At 55.0% G+C, this 16,005-nt stretch overlaps 1 protein-coding gene across 4 annotated transcripts in view; it reads right to left on the bottom strand.

Annotated features, from left to right (window-relative positions):
* Positions 1–4,751: 4,751 nt before the first annotated feature.
* The window catches only part of Ccdc13 (coiled-coil domain containing 13), a 38,949-nt gene continuing 27,695 nt past the window's right edge, over positions 4,752–16,005 (bottom strand). For 3 of the 4 annotated variants that reach the window (XM_041676772.1, XM_041676773.1, XM_041676776.1), the window contains 6 exons: positions 14,660–14,787; positions 13,548–13,631; positions 12,632–12,754; positions 7,197–7,348; positions 5,910–6,024; positions 4,752–5,220 (listed from right to left, as the gene is read on the bottom strand). In XM_041676772.1, coding sequence (XP_041532706.1) covers positions 5,061–5,220; positions 5,910–6,024; positions 7,197–7,348; positions 12,632–12,754; positions 13,548–13,631; positions 14,660–14,787 — 762 coding nt within the window. In that variant the 3' untranslated portion in view covers positions 4,752–5,060. The remainder of the gene's footprint in view (positions 5,221–5,909; positions 6,025–7,196; positions 7,349–12,631; positions 12,755–13,547; positions 13,632–14,659; positions 14,788–16,005) is intronic. The other variant, XM_041676774.1, reaches the window with a different exon arrangement.

Below are 16,005 nucleotides of genomic sequence, written 5' to 3'. Positions count from 1 at the left end.
AGTCTCATTCTGAGGATTAATGGAGGCAGGATCGCCTTTTCGGACTGAGGTAGAGGTAAGAGCCAGTGGCTGGTTGTTTTGTTTTTCTGACCTTCAAGTTGAACCCCGATATCTGTCTCTGGGTTTTTATTAATTGTGTTGCAGTACTGAGCGGCTCCAGGATCCCAGCCTTGTGTTCACATGGAGTTGTCTGGTTGGATGGTGCCATCAGGGTTATCTGGAATGGATAGTCCTCTTAATGGTAGTAAGAAATCCTAATGTAACACCCCCAAGCAGCTGAAGTATCTGCTGGGCAGGGGCCCCTGGAGAAGTTCAATCCTGAGTCTTGGAGGAGCTGGGTGTGTGAGTCCTGTCTACGCAGGTCAGCTCTTGGGCACCAGGGCTTGAGGAAAGGTCCTGGGAGCATTGTGACCATTGTTACAGGACTGTCGGTCTCCCATCCTGAGCTCAGCTGAGGATGGACAGGGAGGGAGAAGTGTCTCCACCCAGCAGGGTCCCTGGACAAACCCTGGGAAGTTAGGTCACAAGCTTCCTCCCAGGAATGCAGACACATGGAAACAGAGGACGCGGCTGGGGAGGCTCCACACACCCTCTCCTGAGCCCACTCAGTAGCCAAGACGCTGGTCTTTGACCCTGAACAGTGTGCTGGGCAAGGGGCTGCCTGGGGCTGTGGTTCAATCCTGATGCTTGGGATGAGAGAGTCACAGCTCTGACTTCTGGGCAGGCATGGCTGACACTAGGGCACTGTGTTGAGGCACAATCGGTGGTTATCAGGGACAGTAAATAATAACAGCCAGGACGAATCCAGAGAAATTCTTTTTAATGTCCCCACAATCCACAAAGGCCATGTCCAGCAGGTAGAAGAGAAAACTGAGGAATATGGTGGACAGTGGTTAGGGTCTGTCCAGAAACTTCTGGAAGAGACTCCATCATGGTGAGAACTAAGGCCATCCACACCAGACAGGTGAGACCACCCTGGGCGGGCCATGTCCACACCAGACAGGTGAGACCACCCTGGGCGGGCCATGTCCACACCAGACAGGTGAGACCACCATACACAGACCATGCGCTTGGTGTGCTGTATGGCAGTCTCCTCTAAGATGAAACAGTCCATCCTTCATGGAAGCTCCTTACCACTGAGGAAGTAAACAACTCAGAAGCTCAACAAGATCTGAAACTGACCAGATCACACTAGGCCCCTCCCCACTTAAGACAATACTAAGGACTGCCGAGACACTCAGAACCACCACAATGGGCCCCTCCAGCCTGCTGAGCAGCCTACAGGCTGTGCAGTGTGCCCCCGGGCTCCCAGTTTTTGGGATTTGGTGATGCAGCTTCCATCGAGTCATTTCTGGTCCTGTAAGTGACCCCTCACCCATGTAAATAACTCAATAAAATTTGCTGGTTCACCAAGGTGGATTTTGGTCTGTCGTCAGTTCCCTACCTGAAATAAGCAGACACACGTTTGCGTCTCCCCAGAAAAAATGTCAACACGACATGGTGCCCTCAGGAGATGCCAAGAGGGCTGAAGAATTGAAGCCACTGTTTGAGGGCTCCAATTTTTTTTAAGTGGGTACACTATGCATGGACACTCGGTGCTTTTAGGGGGGTCCAATGACTCACCCCATGTGCATGACGCATTGCCCTGTAGGTGCTGGGGAGTCAGACGCTGCGGCAGTGCCCACTGAGCGTTGGCACACTCCTGGTGATCCGGACACGGCAGCATGCGGGGTGTGGCTTTGGGAAGGCAGAGGAGTGGAGACTAGGTCAGTCCCTCCACCTGTGCCAGGGGCTGTAGGGTGGGACGGTGGGACGCTGCTCCACAAACAAAGGACAGGAAGCTGGCATCCAAGGACTGAGAGCTACTTCCTGGTGCCTCCAGGGTCCCTGGGAAAGTTATGACCAAACCTCAGAGGCTCTTCAACTCGGCCTCTTGTGTGTTGCTTCTTAAGGTAAAACTGTGGGTCATGTGTTCTGGATGTATATGAGCGCGTGCTGTGCAGCATCTGGGTGTGAGAGTTACATGCTTGCTGTGTGGCGTGTGAGCGTGATGTGAGCTGTGTATGTGTGGAGGCTCAGGGATGGCAAGGCTCACTGGCATGTGTGTGTGTGGGCGTGGGGGTGACAGGAAACTTCCCTATGCTGAAAGCCAGCTGTTGGCTCCCTGGAACCCAGGGATGCGAGACTGGCTGGTTTGGGGCACTCTGCTGGAGGCCACCCTGCCCTGGACTCCCTGGAATGGGGAAAGGGCCTGGTGACAGTGAGTTTGTTTGGATCAGCCAGACCAAGCCTGCAACCTTGCCCGGGTGCTCTGTCCCAGAGGCCCCCATGCAGACAGTGGCCTGACCACTTCCATGACAAACTGTGTGCCTCCATCAGTGTAGGAACGTGAGCTGCAGACCCACGGCACCTTCCTGAGGGGGGGGGGGTGGCCAGGGACTCTCCCCTAAGGTCACCAGCTTCTTTGCGTGCACCCCTCCCTTCTTATCTGGCTCACCTGATGAGGAACGGAGCACCCACTCATCCTCAGGGACCACGGGGTCAGGTTGTACCCAGGGAGACACTATTGGAGACAGACCAAGCTGCTCTCCTCCCCATCTGACCTAGCTGAGTGAGCCCTCAAGACCCAAGTCCCTCACCCCTTGATAACCCCAACTCCCCTTAAGAGTGCTCCCATCTGCTCATCCCAGCCCCTTCCCCTAGGAGCCCTGCAGAGCTGGGGAGGATGCTCTGTGCCTGTCTACACCCCAGCCCCTTCCCCTAGGAGTCCTGCGGAGCTGAGGAGGATGCTCTGTGCCCTTCCACACCCCAGCCCCTCCCCCTAAGAGCCCTGCAGAGCTGGGGAGGACCCTCTGTGCCCGTCTACATCCTTATCTCCACCCATGCCATCACAACCTCTTCCCCACGTCCCTCTGGCTGGGTCAGTTCCACCTCAGGCCCTTCCCAGGCCTAGCAAGGGACGACTACTTGATGTTTGAATATATGGCAACCCGTCGGGAGCCTGTTTCCCCATCTGTCCTGAGAATTCTAGGTACCCAGAGTGCTCACCTGCCTCACCTCAGCACCTGGGGATGCTTCTCAGCAGGTGTGCATTGACTGCGGGGGGGGGGGGGGGGGGGGAGGACTGCGAAGAGTGAGCATTTGCTGAGTGCTTGCTGTGAGCTAGCCACTGCTCTGCACACTGTGTCCTAGCTTACTAAGTGCTGGAGCAGCTACAGTGAGGGACACGGGGAGTCTGGTCTACCTCAGCCAGCAGAAGTGGGGGGATGGGCCCTGGCACGAAGCCCCAAGCAAACTGTTTGAGGTTGCCTGGAGGTTTTATAAACTCTGCCTGCTGGTCTTTAGCTCCAGCGACTGCCCATGCAGGACAACTTCTGTAAGGTGCCAGCTCACCCCGTAGGGTCCCAATGGGATTCAGTGGAGCACCTGGCAGCAGGACTTGCCCCCCCCCATTGGCATGGGGGAAGCCAGTCTGTGGACACTTGTTCTTGCACGGAAGTCATCAGTAGATGTCCTGTTCTATGAACGGACCCCTGAAAAGATTTTTAATGCTGTTCCATTTGACACATGAAGACACGGAGGTTGCCGAGTGGGATGCAAACCTGCCTGGCTCCCAGCTAAGGTTCAGGGGGGCTCCTTCCTTCAGCTCAGTCTGGGCTAGGAACCACAACAGACTGCTGCAGTAGCCAGGACAGGGTCCAGTCCTACCTACTCTTCCCTGCCTGCCTCTCAGAGAGGCTGACTGGTTCTTGTTTGAGCTTCTCACTCCCAGAGGCTCTGCTGAGGCCTGGTGCCCACAACCCCGGGCCCAGATTTCTCTCAGGGTTCCCCAGTGTCTGAAGAAGGTGCCCGTGACTCTCCCTTTTCTTATGGTCACATGCTGTCTCCTCCCAGCACAAGTCTTCCTGGTCTCTCTTCTCTGCCCACTGCTCGTCACAAGGAGCCAGGGGAACACTCTTCCTCCCTAAGATTCTTGGGACAGTATCCAAACTGCCGCTTCATCCCAATGGCCTTAGCCACCTCTTGCTGTGACATCTCGGACTTCTGTTATCCAGGAGGTCCTGGGCAGCGTGGATTTCTCCACAGACCCCTGAGAATGAGCGGAGCACACAGTGTCTCAGGAAATGCTGGCTTTCCAGGGAGGGTATTGCCACAGTGTGTCTTGTACAAGCTATCCACGTGGTTGTGTTTCATGGGAGGGAGGCTGTCTGCTCCTTTCTCAGGGCCTCTGTGCGGAACTGCCTGTATGATGTGTATGAACATGTGTGTGAACCTGTGTGGCTGTGGATGTGCCATGACTGTTACAGTCACTGAGATGAGGGTATCCTGGGCCCTCCTGTAGCATCCCCTAGCTCACCATAGCAACGAACACACACTACTCATGTACCAAGGCCCACTGCCTCACCTGTCCACGCTACGCCCAGGCCTGCCTGGGTTGCCTTCTGACTCTAGCATCTGTGCCTCTGGGAGCAGCTAGGGTGGGGCTGTGCAGCCGAGGGGCGAGTCAGAGCTCTGGGCACTCACTCAGCTGGGGACCCCAGCTTCAGAGTCAGGACCACCAGAGCGACCGATTGGCTCAGCTTCTATATGAAGGTCTGTGCCCACAACCATAAAGCCCTACCTACCAGAGACCAGGTTCCCCTGGCAGGGAAGGAACGCATTCAACCAGAGCCGCAGTGACTGTGAAAGTAGTCTTATTATGCCAAGTCCACAGAGAGGCAGGGCACAGCAAAGGGATGCCCAAGTGGGTGACTATGGGGAGGTGTGGATGGCACCAGTGGATGCCACCCCCATCAGGAAGCACCAAGGGTTTCATCTTTGAGTGTCCTGGCCAGGCCCTAGGACAAGGGCCACAGCACTGCTCAAGGTCACACATCTGCTGGGGGTGGCCGGCCTCCTCCCTAGCCCGGGCACCCTGAGCCTCGGCCTACCTACTGAGCAGGTCTGAGCTCAGCTGGTAGTTCAAGTTGCTTCTGGGAGGAGCCTGGTGGGCACAGCCTGCACAGGGGGTCAGTCGTCTGAGGACCCTGCCCCCCAGGAGTCGAGCAAGCAGCTGCGCCCTACTGCTTGTTGGCTTTCTGCTGCCGCAGGGCCTGCAGGAAGACCCCCTTCACCTGGCCCAGGGTCTGGTGGTACATGCGGAAGTCCTCCTCCTTCCCACGCAGGGCACTGCCCAGGGCGTCTCTTAGGATTCCGTTCTCCTCCATTTGGATGGCCAGCCTAGACGGGGGAGGGGGAGAAGGGGCTGAGTGTGTGGAGGCAGCAGGTGTTCTGGGGCCCTGTGTTTCAGCAGATGCTGTGGTGCAGGCTTAGGGGTCCCTTCCAACTGCCCCCTCCTCTCTGGACCCCAGGAGACAGATACCAAATGGATCTTTCTCGGGGCCCTACCCACAGTCCTGACCCAGAAGCTCCGAGCAGCCTCAACTACCCAGATTCCTATACACCCCTCATTTCTTGCTTTGTTTTTTTCCCACCATACATTTAAATTTATTCATTTATTTTGAGATAGGCTCACATGCATCCAAGGCTGGACTCAAGCTCAGTGAGCAGCCAGGTGTGAGCCTCCACCACTCCCAGAGTGCTGGGATTACAGGTGTGGACGGCCATGTCCTATGCACACAAGCCTGGGGACTGAACCCAGGGTTCTGTGCAGGCCATGCCAACCCTCTCCTGACTGGGACACACCCTGGCCCCTTCAGTTCCTCTGGAGAAAGTGAGGGCACAGCCCAGTACCGATACAGGTTCTCTTGGGGCACTGCGGAATCCCCCTACCCCAGGCCAGTCCTAGCACAACTGCCCTTCCGGGCAAATAGAGGTCTTCGCTGCAAGGGAGAGGGACATGGTCCCTCTGCCTGTGAAGCCTCCATGTGGGCATCTCTACCCTTTCCGGAAGGCTGGGCAGGAAGCACCTGGCGGTCAGCTCTTCGATCTGGGATTCCATGGGCATATCGGAAAGCTGAGCGGAGGACGAGTCTTTCTTGGCGCTCCCAGGTGGGTTGTGCCTGCTGCTGGAGGCCTGTGGCCCTGTCGAGAAGCAGCCAAGTTCTGTAGTGAGGCCAGTTATGTGAGCTCTCCCTCCCCAACATGCCACTTTCGTGTTCCAGCTTGTGGGGAGTGGAGACATCACATCTCCTACAGGGTGCAGGCTGGGGCCACCTCTCTCTAGAAGCCCTCCCTGATGCTCTCCGCATCCCCATCCTGGCTCTGCCTGCCTGTGCCATGGTGGTCCTCACCTTTACCCCTCCAAAGTTCTGTCACCAAGAGTAGACAGTGGGACCTTAGGGCTGGCCTGAGATCTCAGCCCAAGTCCAGGCTGTCGCTGCTTCTGAGGCCACCCCTACCCTGGTCCCCCCATCCTGGTCCCACTTCTGGTTTCCATTTAGACTGGCAGCTTTATATTAGGAAGCTATGGGCGACTAGGCCCAGTGGCCACAGGGTGCATGGAGAAAGATGGCAAAGCTATTTGTGACCTTGGGTGATGATGTCAGGGCATCAAAATATTCTGAGCTAAAAAGGCCTCAGGAGGGCTGGAGAGATGGCTCAGAGGTTAAGAGCATTGCCTGCTCTTCCAAAGGTTCTGAGTTCAATTCCCAGCAACCACATGGTGGCTCACAACCATCTGTAATGGGGTCTGGTGCCCTCTTCTGGCCTGCAGGCATACACACAGACAGAATATTGTATACATAATAAATAAATAAATATATTTAAAAAAAATATAAAAAAAGGCCTCAGGAAATCCTCAGCCTTAGTAGAACTGGCCTTCACCCCGGCTGTATGGCCTTGGATAAACCATGGAGATCCCTGAGCTGGCCTCCTTCTTGGCACTGTCCTCAGTGAGTGTGACAGAATCAGGGAGAACCCCTGTGACTTCTCCTATGTTACCCCACTGTCCCTTGGCCTCCTGTCTCCTTGCTGCTCCTTTGAGCCTAGCTGAGCCTCCACCACTGTCTTTGTTCTTACTGGTCCCTGTGTGCTTGGCCACCTCCCTTCCCCTCACCTGTGCTCATGAGCTGTCCAGGGCAGGTGGCGGGGGGGGGGGGTGGTGGTAGGGGACAGGAGAGCTATGCTCTCATTGGGCCCTGACTCTCTGGGAGCCAGGCTGGCACGTGGGACAAGTAGCCCCTCACAGCAGGGGCAGGCAGAGCTCCCAACACTTGCCTACTCCTGAGGCTGCGCCACCCCCCCCAGGCTCCTACCTGGCTTGTTCCTGGCGACCTTCTGGGACACTGAGGTCCTGCAGGGCTCCAGGCGCATCTTCTCCAGGTGCTGCTCCAGCAGGACGGCGCGCTGGCGTTCCTCCTGCAGCCTCTGCTCGGCCTCCAGCAGCTTGCTGCTGCTCTCCTCCACCCTGGCCGTTAGACACAAGCTTCACGCCCTGCAGGCGGGTAGCCCCCCCCCCCCCCCCGCGCGTGTTTCTTGGATCCCCTAAGTGGTGCACACACTATGAAGGTGAGGGTTTGCCTCCCTTGTCTTGAGTTCACGGCAGTAACACCGGAACAGGCATTTCAAACTCTCTGAGGTGGACGATGCCTGACTGGCAGGTGAGCCACCCTGCGCTCCTGCCCCCTCAGAGCAACCAGCTCTCTGGTGTTTTCGCTGCTGCTTCTAGAACTTTCTGCCACACTGTACAGATGCTCATGTGCCTACTTTGGGGGACTGGACACAGGTCTTGGTTTCCTATCATGCTGAGTGAGGGTTTCATTTCGCTTTACTGTCTCCTGTCAAACACAGTCCCCTCCCTGCTTTCGGATGAGTTTTTACTAGGTAGTCTGTTTCTATTGCTGCTGTAACAGACCCAACCACAAAACAGCAGAAATTAGTAAGCAAAATTAACACAAAATTGCTTGAAGACAACACAAAGTTAGCATCTCATGGCAGGCTCCAGGTACCACAGGTTGAAATCCAAGCGTCCGCCGACCTGGGTTCCTATCTAGAATCCCTGGTGGGGGAGAGTCCCCTCCCAAACCCACTCAGCATCACCTCCCTGCCTACTGCCGGCTTCAGAAGGCCCACCATGCCCTCCATCCTCAAAGCTGGCTTTGGATTACTCTGACCAACTCATTCCCCACAGCTCCCTTGAATGGCCCCAGGCAGGAAAACTCTGCTTCTCTGGGCTGAAGTGATCATCCTGGCTTGCCTTGTTTTGGGGCCCATGATGCACTGCTGATATTCAGAGGCAGATACCATGTCCTGCCTTCCGTGGGGGCACATTCTGTGACTCTGCAGATGTAGGGGCCATGACACGGCCTTCCTGCCCTGTTCCCCTGGACCTGGTGTGTGCCACACACTTCTTAGACCGCGCTCTCCACACCTGCTGCAGACTGAAGCCCTGGGAGCTCCTGCTCTGATTACCTCACGCAGACGCTTGCTCTGCCCTGTGGGCCTTGCTGAGGCTCCCTAAAGCACTTTGGATTTCTGTGGCAATAAAAGCTCAGAAGGCCAGGGACCCCTGAGGTCCACCCGAGCAGAAGGTTACAGGAATAGTGGCTGCAAAGCTGCAGCCTGGAGTCCACAGTGTACAGCTGGGAATCATCTCTCTATGTTGGAGAAGAGACGACGGAGGATTGGGAGGGCAAGAACCTAGGTACTAACCAGAAACTGTACACCGGGCTGCCATATACTAGCCTGAATAACCATCGACACCTATGAGGCACGAGTTTCTTGAAACTATCTTCAAAAGCAAGATGCACAGCTGCTCCAAGGCCAAAGGAATCGGATGGAGGAGTGAGGCTGTGCTCGTGCCCCGCACGGTCGAGCTGAGCTGCCCTGGCCCACAAGTAGCTACAAAGCAGTGAGGATTAGAGTGAGCTCCCCTGCTCCTCAGGCACGCTGGCAATGTGCCAGGCTTTGCAAAGGCTCCTGTGGTTAGTGGTTGCTGCACTGCGTGCCATGGACCTAAACCATCTCTACCAGCTCTGCCAAGTAGCCCCACTCTGACCAGCAACACAAATGTAGCTACTCTACAGGTCATAGGTCAGCGAAACAACACACTGACAACAGCGTCAGCAGGTCTGCCTCTTCACATCCGCCATGCGAGAACTAAGGTCCTGGACAAGCAGGGTCGAGATAGAAAATGATAGACAGCTTAGTCTGGATGCGGTTAGCAGTGGGAGCAAGGTCGCTTTGGTCCGTCTACTCAATAGAGCTTGCAGCAAGCCCAAGGCCCTGCCCTGTGGGGTGCCACCTGGATGGCCCTCTGGCCTTGGAAGGTGGCTGCAGCCATGCAAATGGACGGAGTGGTGGTGGCGCCTGGGGCTGACACCTTATGTCCCAAACCCATGAGGACTCACATGCTTCTTGCTGAGCCTGTGTGGAGAGATGTGTATGTCCTGCCTAGCCACAGCTCTCCCATGAGGACTCGCAACTTCCTGCTGAGCCTGTGTGGGGAGACATGTATGCCTATCCACAGCTCTTCTGAGCTCTGTAGTCATCTAGAATGGCCTTCCCTAGGCTGCCCTGTGACGCGAGTACCGCAAAGGAATGGGGCAGACGCCAGGAAGAAACTGAGGCCCTGTCTTAGAAACAAACAGACAAAATAAAACGAGGACAGAAACGAACATCTAACACAAGAAAGGGTTTGCAGACTAGAGACCAGTAACTCAGATAGAGAGAGGCGTGTCCAATCAGCTGGGAAACTGTGTGATTAGTCTGCCTCTCCAGGAGGAGAGCGACCCACAGGGTACCAGTGAGCAGAATAAGCAGAGCTTGTGCATAATGTATGGAGCTATTTAAATATTTATAACAAATTAACAATTTAAAAACAAACAAATCCAAGGCTACTGTCACTCTGCTCGTGGAGTGGAAACAGGACAGTGATGCTCACGTGGGGGCGGAGGGGCTCTCCTTCCTGCTCTGCTCTGCTCGTTCAGGAATGTGGGTGGTCTGCTTAACTGCGGATTCTGCTCACACTCCCGGACTTACGGGACCGATGGCTGGCATCGTGGACAACGGTCAAGTATGATGTGAGTTTCCCAGAGAGTGTGTGTGTGTGTGCGTGCGTGTGTGTGCGAGTGTGCAGGTGTCTGTGCATGCCCATGTAGAGGCCAGAGGTCAACCTTGTTGTCCACCCTTAGGCACCATCACTTTTTTCAATGGCCAGGGTTTCTCACTGGCCTGAAGGTGACCAAGCAGACTCAGCGGCCTGCCCAGCAAGCCTCAGACCTCGTCCCCAGCTCTGGGGTGACAAGTTAGCGCCAACACACCCTGTCCCCAGACAGATGACAGCCCTCTCTTCCCTACACACAAATGAAAACTATAAACAATAATGGAACTAAGTACGCTTAAAATTATTAAAAGAAAAAGGCAAGCAAGAAGGAATCCAAAGGGGAGAGAGAGGCAGGGGGACCAGGAGTTTAAGGTCAGCCTGGGCTACAAAACCAAACCAAACCAAACAAACAAAAACTAGATTTTAAACACCACCAGAAGCAACAAAATACAGTTATTAAAATAGGTTTTACCGATCTTTTTAGAATCCTATGCCTTAAATTTCTCTTAAGTTCTCATTCACAAGAAGGTACCATAAAATATTTAAAAAAAAAAAAAAACCAAAGACTCAGAGAGCCAACATTTGCCCAGCTGTGCTGACTACCGCACACACCTGTGACAGGCAGGAGGCCATGAGCTCAAGCTTGAACCAAAACTAAACAAAACAAAAAACCAAAGAGAGAGATTTTCTTAGTGACCTTTGCATGGAAGACAACCTCTCCCCGCTCTCTGTAAACAAGAAGAGAAACGGGACCATGGAGACGGCTGAGCGGGTAAAGCCTCCTGTAGCCAAGCCTTCTAGCCTCAGCCAGGTCCCCGGAATTCACAGGGTCTCTAATCTCTACATGCCTGTGCTGGCACATGCTCTCTCACCTGCTTGCACACACATACACAGACACACACACATGCAAACACACATGGACACACAGACACACACACATACGCACGCGCACACACACACATACACACCACACTCACACACTCCTGTACATATGCATGCACACACAATTAAATAGATAAAAACCATAACTTTTTTTAAAGGAGAGAAATGGATAAAAATCTAAGAAATAACTTATTTCTCAGACTCTGGGTCCAGATCTGAAGAGAAGGAAGAGCCAGCTGAGGTCAGTGCACCCGGCTTTTTACGGCTCGTGCCAGCCAGGACCCTTCCTACTCTACCCTGGGGTAAGGGTATCCCAGCTGATTGCAGGACCTTCCTCAGGACAACAGAGGCTGGGAACTAGGTGAGGATGGGGTGAGGCAGCCAGAAGCTGTAGGATGGGTGCCCATGAAATCACGCCAGGGCTAACTGCTGGGAAAGAACTTGGGCTCTGAGGACGGGAAGCCTGGTTTTAGGGTGATGCTCTGGAAGTCAACATATATCTTGGCTGAGGATCCCGAGGACAGTCCTGCAGAGCCCCACAGTGACACAGGCAGCAGAATGAACCAGGGGGCTCCGATGGCTGACTGTGATTCTCAGCCATTGCCCCCTAACACATATCCTGGCTGATTTCCTGCCTCACTCTAGGCCCAAGGCCACTTCAGGTGAAGAAAAAGGCAACAGGGAGGGAAACTGAGTCACCCTGCTCCACCTGTGGCAGAGAGAGGCCAAGGGGGTGCCCCCAGCTGCCATCATGTGGGGCAGTTCCCAGTGAGGCACAGGATTTCAAAAGGACCAACTATTGTACTTAAAACCCCTAAGTCAGGATGGCAGGTTCTGCAGCAACAGTTAACCAGGTCACCCTCCAATACAGACATAACCTAGAGAAACGGGGGCCAACGCCCCAGACGGAGGACAAACATTTCCACTCGCCACTGAACGCAGTCACAGAGAAAGCAGGTGTTTCTTCATTGCTTCTGTACTGGCCACCCCAGTTCCCTTGGAAGCAAGCCCTCTCCCCCAATTCCGTGAGTACTTGGGGTACCACCAGTCTGGCTGCTCTCTCTTGGGGGTGGGTGGGGGCTAGAACTTCCAGAAAACACGCTATCGAGACCCCTGCACCTCCTCGGGCCTTCTGCTCTGTTCCTCAGCATTTCCAAAGCTTTCCAGGTCTCCCCCTCCTCAGCTGAGGCAGAGCTGGCTCCTGTTACCAGTCACCACAGAGCAGTGACTGACACACAACACTGCGGCGAGGACAGGAGCTTGGTGGTGTCCCTCATATTTTTCAGAATGGATTCCATGGCTGGCCTATGTGCTGGCCTGGGTACCTTCAGTGATGGCCAGCCAGGCCATGTTAGCAGGGGCACGGCCTGATTGGAGTGGAAGCTGTCAGAAACTCTCTGGAGGCGGCTGGACGCTGGCTTCCTGCCTCTCAGAACCTCACCTTCTCAGCCCAGCCACCCTCCTGTGCCCAGCAACTGCCAGCATCGGGCTAGGCTGTCACTTTCCCACGAGACTCTCGGGCAGCTGACAGGACGACCACATGTCACAGAGCTTAACACCCCTTGAACTAAGGCTGACTGTTCTCACTACAGAACCAGTCCTCCAAGGTTACCACCTGACAGGCCCTCTGGGTGCACAGAAAACAGGGCTGTCCCTGGGAACGGGTTCTCCAGGGAGGACAGAACCCAGAGTTGTGGGCCCTGGAGGGAGCTAGTCCCAACCCACACAGGCCTAGGAGAGAGCTGGCTGGGTGTCCCGTGTTACCGCTTCTGCAGGACAGTGACAAACTCATTCAGGCGGTCGCGCTCCACCTCGGCGGCTTGCCAGAGGGCCTTCATTTCTGCAGCTTGTGCCTGCCAGCCCTTTTGTTCTGGGGAGTCCAAGAACCTGGGGCCAGAGTAGAGGGCAGAGGTCATGTTAAGTTGGAAGACATAAACATCCTTATACAGTGGCAGGAGGGATTGTGACATCTAGAGGTTCTGGGGTGGCCAGAGGGGAGGAAGCCCAGCCACCACTCGGACCCACTCAGTTGTTAGTGGCAGTGCACCTGGGTCTATCAATTCCTGCCAGTGTCAAGTGTCAATGCCTGACTCAAAGTGTCACAGGTACTTCATGGGAGACAGTAGTCCAGAGAGAGAAAACCATCTTGTTTATAGCCACATGGTAAATCTCAAGTGAGAGGAGGCCCACTAGGCCTTGCCTGGATCCCGAGATGACCTGCATGGGGCCGGGTCACGCTGGCAGCAGGCGTCTCCAGTGGATAGTGCGTAAGACAAACCATCCTTTGTCCATGAGCCCACAAGAAGAACAAAGGGTGCATTTAAGCCCTGTGCCTGGCTTTATCCACAAACAGGGGGCTAGAGAGCCAAGGGGATATCAGTAACTGAATGTGGGGACCCACATGATGTGGGGTGCTCCCCTGGAGAAAGATTCTCAGCGGGTAAGAGAAGGCTGTGGAAGGTGGGGCCGGGCTGACTCCCTAGTAACAGGAAAGAGGCCCAGATTGCCTGTCAGGGCCAAGGTCTGGCTCTGAAGCTGTTTACCCTATCAGGTGGCCCCGCCACAGGCCTCTCCAGCCTTATGTAACCCTCCATGAATGCTTGGATTTTGCCTGGCCTCAGTCCTCCATCCCTGAATGGGAAGGTGGGAAGCTCCAGAGCTGGGGATGCTATGCTCCTACCTGGGTGAGGTCCCATGGGGACTAGGCAGGGAAGGCCTCGTGAGAGCAGACTCCACCAGTGTGTGGCCCAGGCTGGTCACAGAGCTGTGTGGAGGCAGACAGGGACATCAGCAGGGAAGGAGTGGGCACTGCTGGACCACACAGTGGACAGGGATATAGGGGGCCAGTGGAGGAGGCCATGTGGGCTTCAGTTTCCCCATGGACCAGATGTCCTTCCTCTTTTAAGATAAAACAGAGCCTCAAGCAACCCAACAGCAGTGAGTCTGGGAGACTTGGGAGGAAGTGTGACCCTAGGCTGGCACAAGAAGCTGGACAAGGGACTCCCGGCAAGTGCTTGGAGTGATGGAACCCAGGACTGCTGGTGCCTTCCTGCCACAGGAAGTCAATAGAATAGGAGAGGGTTGCAGGTGGCTCGGCAGCAGGGCAAGCGATTCAAACATTGCTGAGTGTGCATGTGTGTGGTGTGTGTATCGTGTGTGGTATGTGGGGTGTGTGTGTATGCTGTGGTGTATGGTGTGCGTATTGTATGTGGTATGTGGTGTGGTGCGTGGATTGTGTGTGGTATGTGGGGTGTGTACTTGTGCTGTGGTGTATGGTGTGCGTATTGTATGTGGTTTGTTGTGTGCAGCATGTGTTGTGTGTGGTATGTAATGTGTGTATGGTGTATGGTGTGTGTATTGTATGTATGTGTGTTGGTGTGGTTTGGTTGTCTAACATGCACAAGACCCTAGTTTTGATTCTCAGTATTGCATGAACTGGTGTTATCTGTAATTCTAATACTGGAAAGATAGAGTCGGGAGAGTCAGGAGCTCAGTCATTCTTGGTTACATCTCAAGTTCAAGGCCAGCCTGGGATATGTGAGACCCTGTGTTAAAATCAAAAAGGCCAGACATTAGTGGCACATGATGTTATCCCAGCACTTGGAGACAGAGGTAAGAGGATCTCTGTGAGTTCCAGGCCAGCCAGGGCTATCTAGTGAGACCCTGTCTCAAAATAAATAAAACAAAACAAAATTTCACTCAGGGGGCTTTCCATAAGAGGAAGCAGGGAGACACCATTTCTCTGAATACTACGCAGTCACTCACCATCCCTTCAACCTGTGTTTTCCTTACCGAGAGGATCCTAGCCTGCCGACATGATCGCCTGCTGAGGCTGGAGAGCTGGTTACTGGGGTCTGGTCCTCAGGGAACCTGGCATGGGTGGGGCTGGCCCCTTCACCCCCTCCTTTATTATGGAGATACTGCAGGGAACAGATGTGGGGTTGGATGTCAGGGTTTTGGTGCCAGCCGGGAGAGGGCAGGGGGCGGGATTGACTGGTTTCCAGTTCCAGCTCCTGGGTTATGAAAGAAGCTGCTCTTCAGGGTGAATGCTGGCCTGGGCCGCCAAGGCACCGCTTGCATGACAATGACAGCTCACAAAGCCTCTGCTCAGAGGAGGCTCCAGATGAGACCAGTGCAGGCCAGGGCCACAGGGAGGTGTGAGGGCAGTGGGGGCCAGAGGCACAGAGAAGTCAGAGCTGACGTCTATCCTTGGTGGCCCCACACAGGGTATGACTTGAGGTCAGGGCCATCTTCAGTCCTCACACCTGGACTTCAGTCTGAGGGCCAGTGGCTGTGTGGAAGTGGAGCTTCCCAGGCTCCTCCCTCTATTGGCCTCTTCCTCTCTTGTGTGTACCAGCAGATCCTTAGCGGGAGGCTGGGCCACCATCAATGCAGTGAGTGTGGCTTCTAACAGCCTGGCATGGTATGGTCCCAGGGATTCTGAGAAAACCGGAATATGCAATTGCATTGGCGAGGGGAGATTGGCCCCCAACTGGGTGGTGGCCTCTTTTGGAGACCAGGAACAAGAACAGAAGGTGATAATTCTAGAATGTTCCAAGCACTCCGGACACCAGGAATGAAGACTGCAGGACGATGTCCCCCACCTGCCTGATGCCCAGAGTTCTCCCTCGGCCAAGCCTGCCGCCCCAGGCTCCTCTGGACAGCAGGCCAGTCAATTAGTGCTGGTCTGAGTTGAGAGAGGTCAGAGCCCTGGCATCTCTGATGGACCTGGGGTCCTAGAAGGAAACAAGGGACAGAGCTGCTCTGTGACCTCCACCCACACGGTAGGTCTGAAGGGACCCACCTCCATCCACACTTAGGTCTGAAGGGACCCACCTCCACCCACACGGTAGGTCTGAAGGGACCCACCTCCACCCACACGTAGGTCTGAAGGGACCCACCTCCACCCACACGGTAGGTCTGAAGGGACCCACCTCCACCCACACATAGGTCTGAAGGGACCCACCTCCACCCACACGTAGGTCTGAAGGGACCCACCTCCACCCACACGTAGGTCTGAAGGGACCCACCTTCACCCACACGGTAGGTCTGAAGGGACCCACCTCCACCCACACATAGGTCTGAAGGGACCCACCTCCATCCACACATAGGTCTGAAGGGACCCACCTCCATCCACA

This window comes from Microtus oregoni, unplaced genomic scaffold (genome assembly GCF_018167655.1).
Source record: "Microtus oregoni isolate MIOR12 unplaced genomic scaffold, Mior012 000028F_ref0000031, whole genome shotgun sequence".
Taxonomy (NCBI): domain Eukaryota; kingdom Metazoa; phylum Chordata; class Mammalia; order Rodentia; family Cricetidae; genus Microtus; species Microtus oregoni.
Note: the sequence above shows the minus strand (reverse complement) of the source record. Positions and strands in the feature narration are given on the sequence as shown.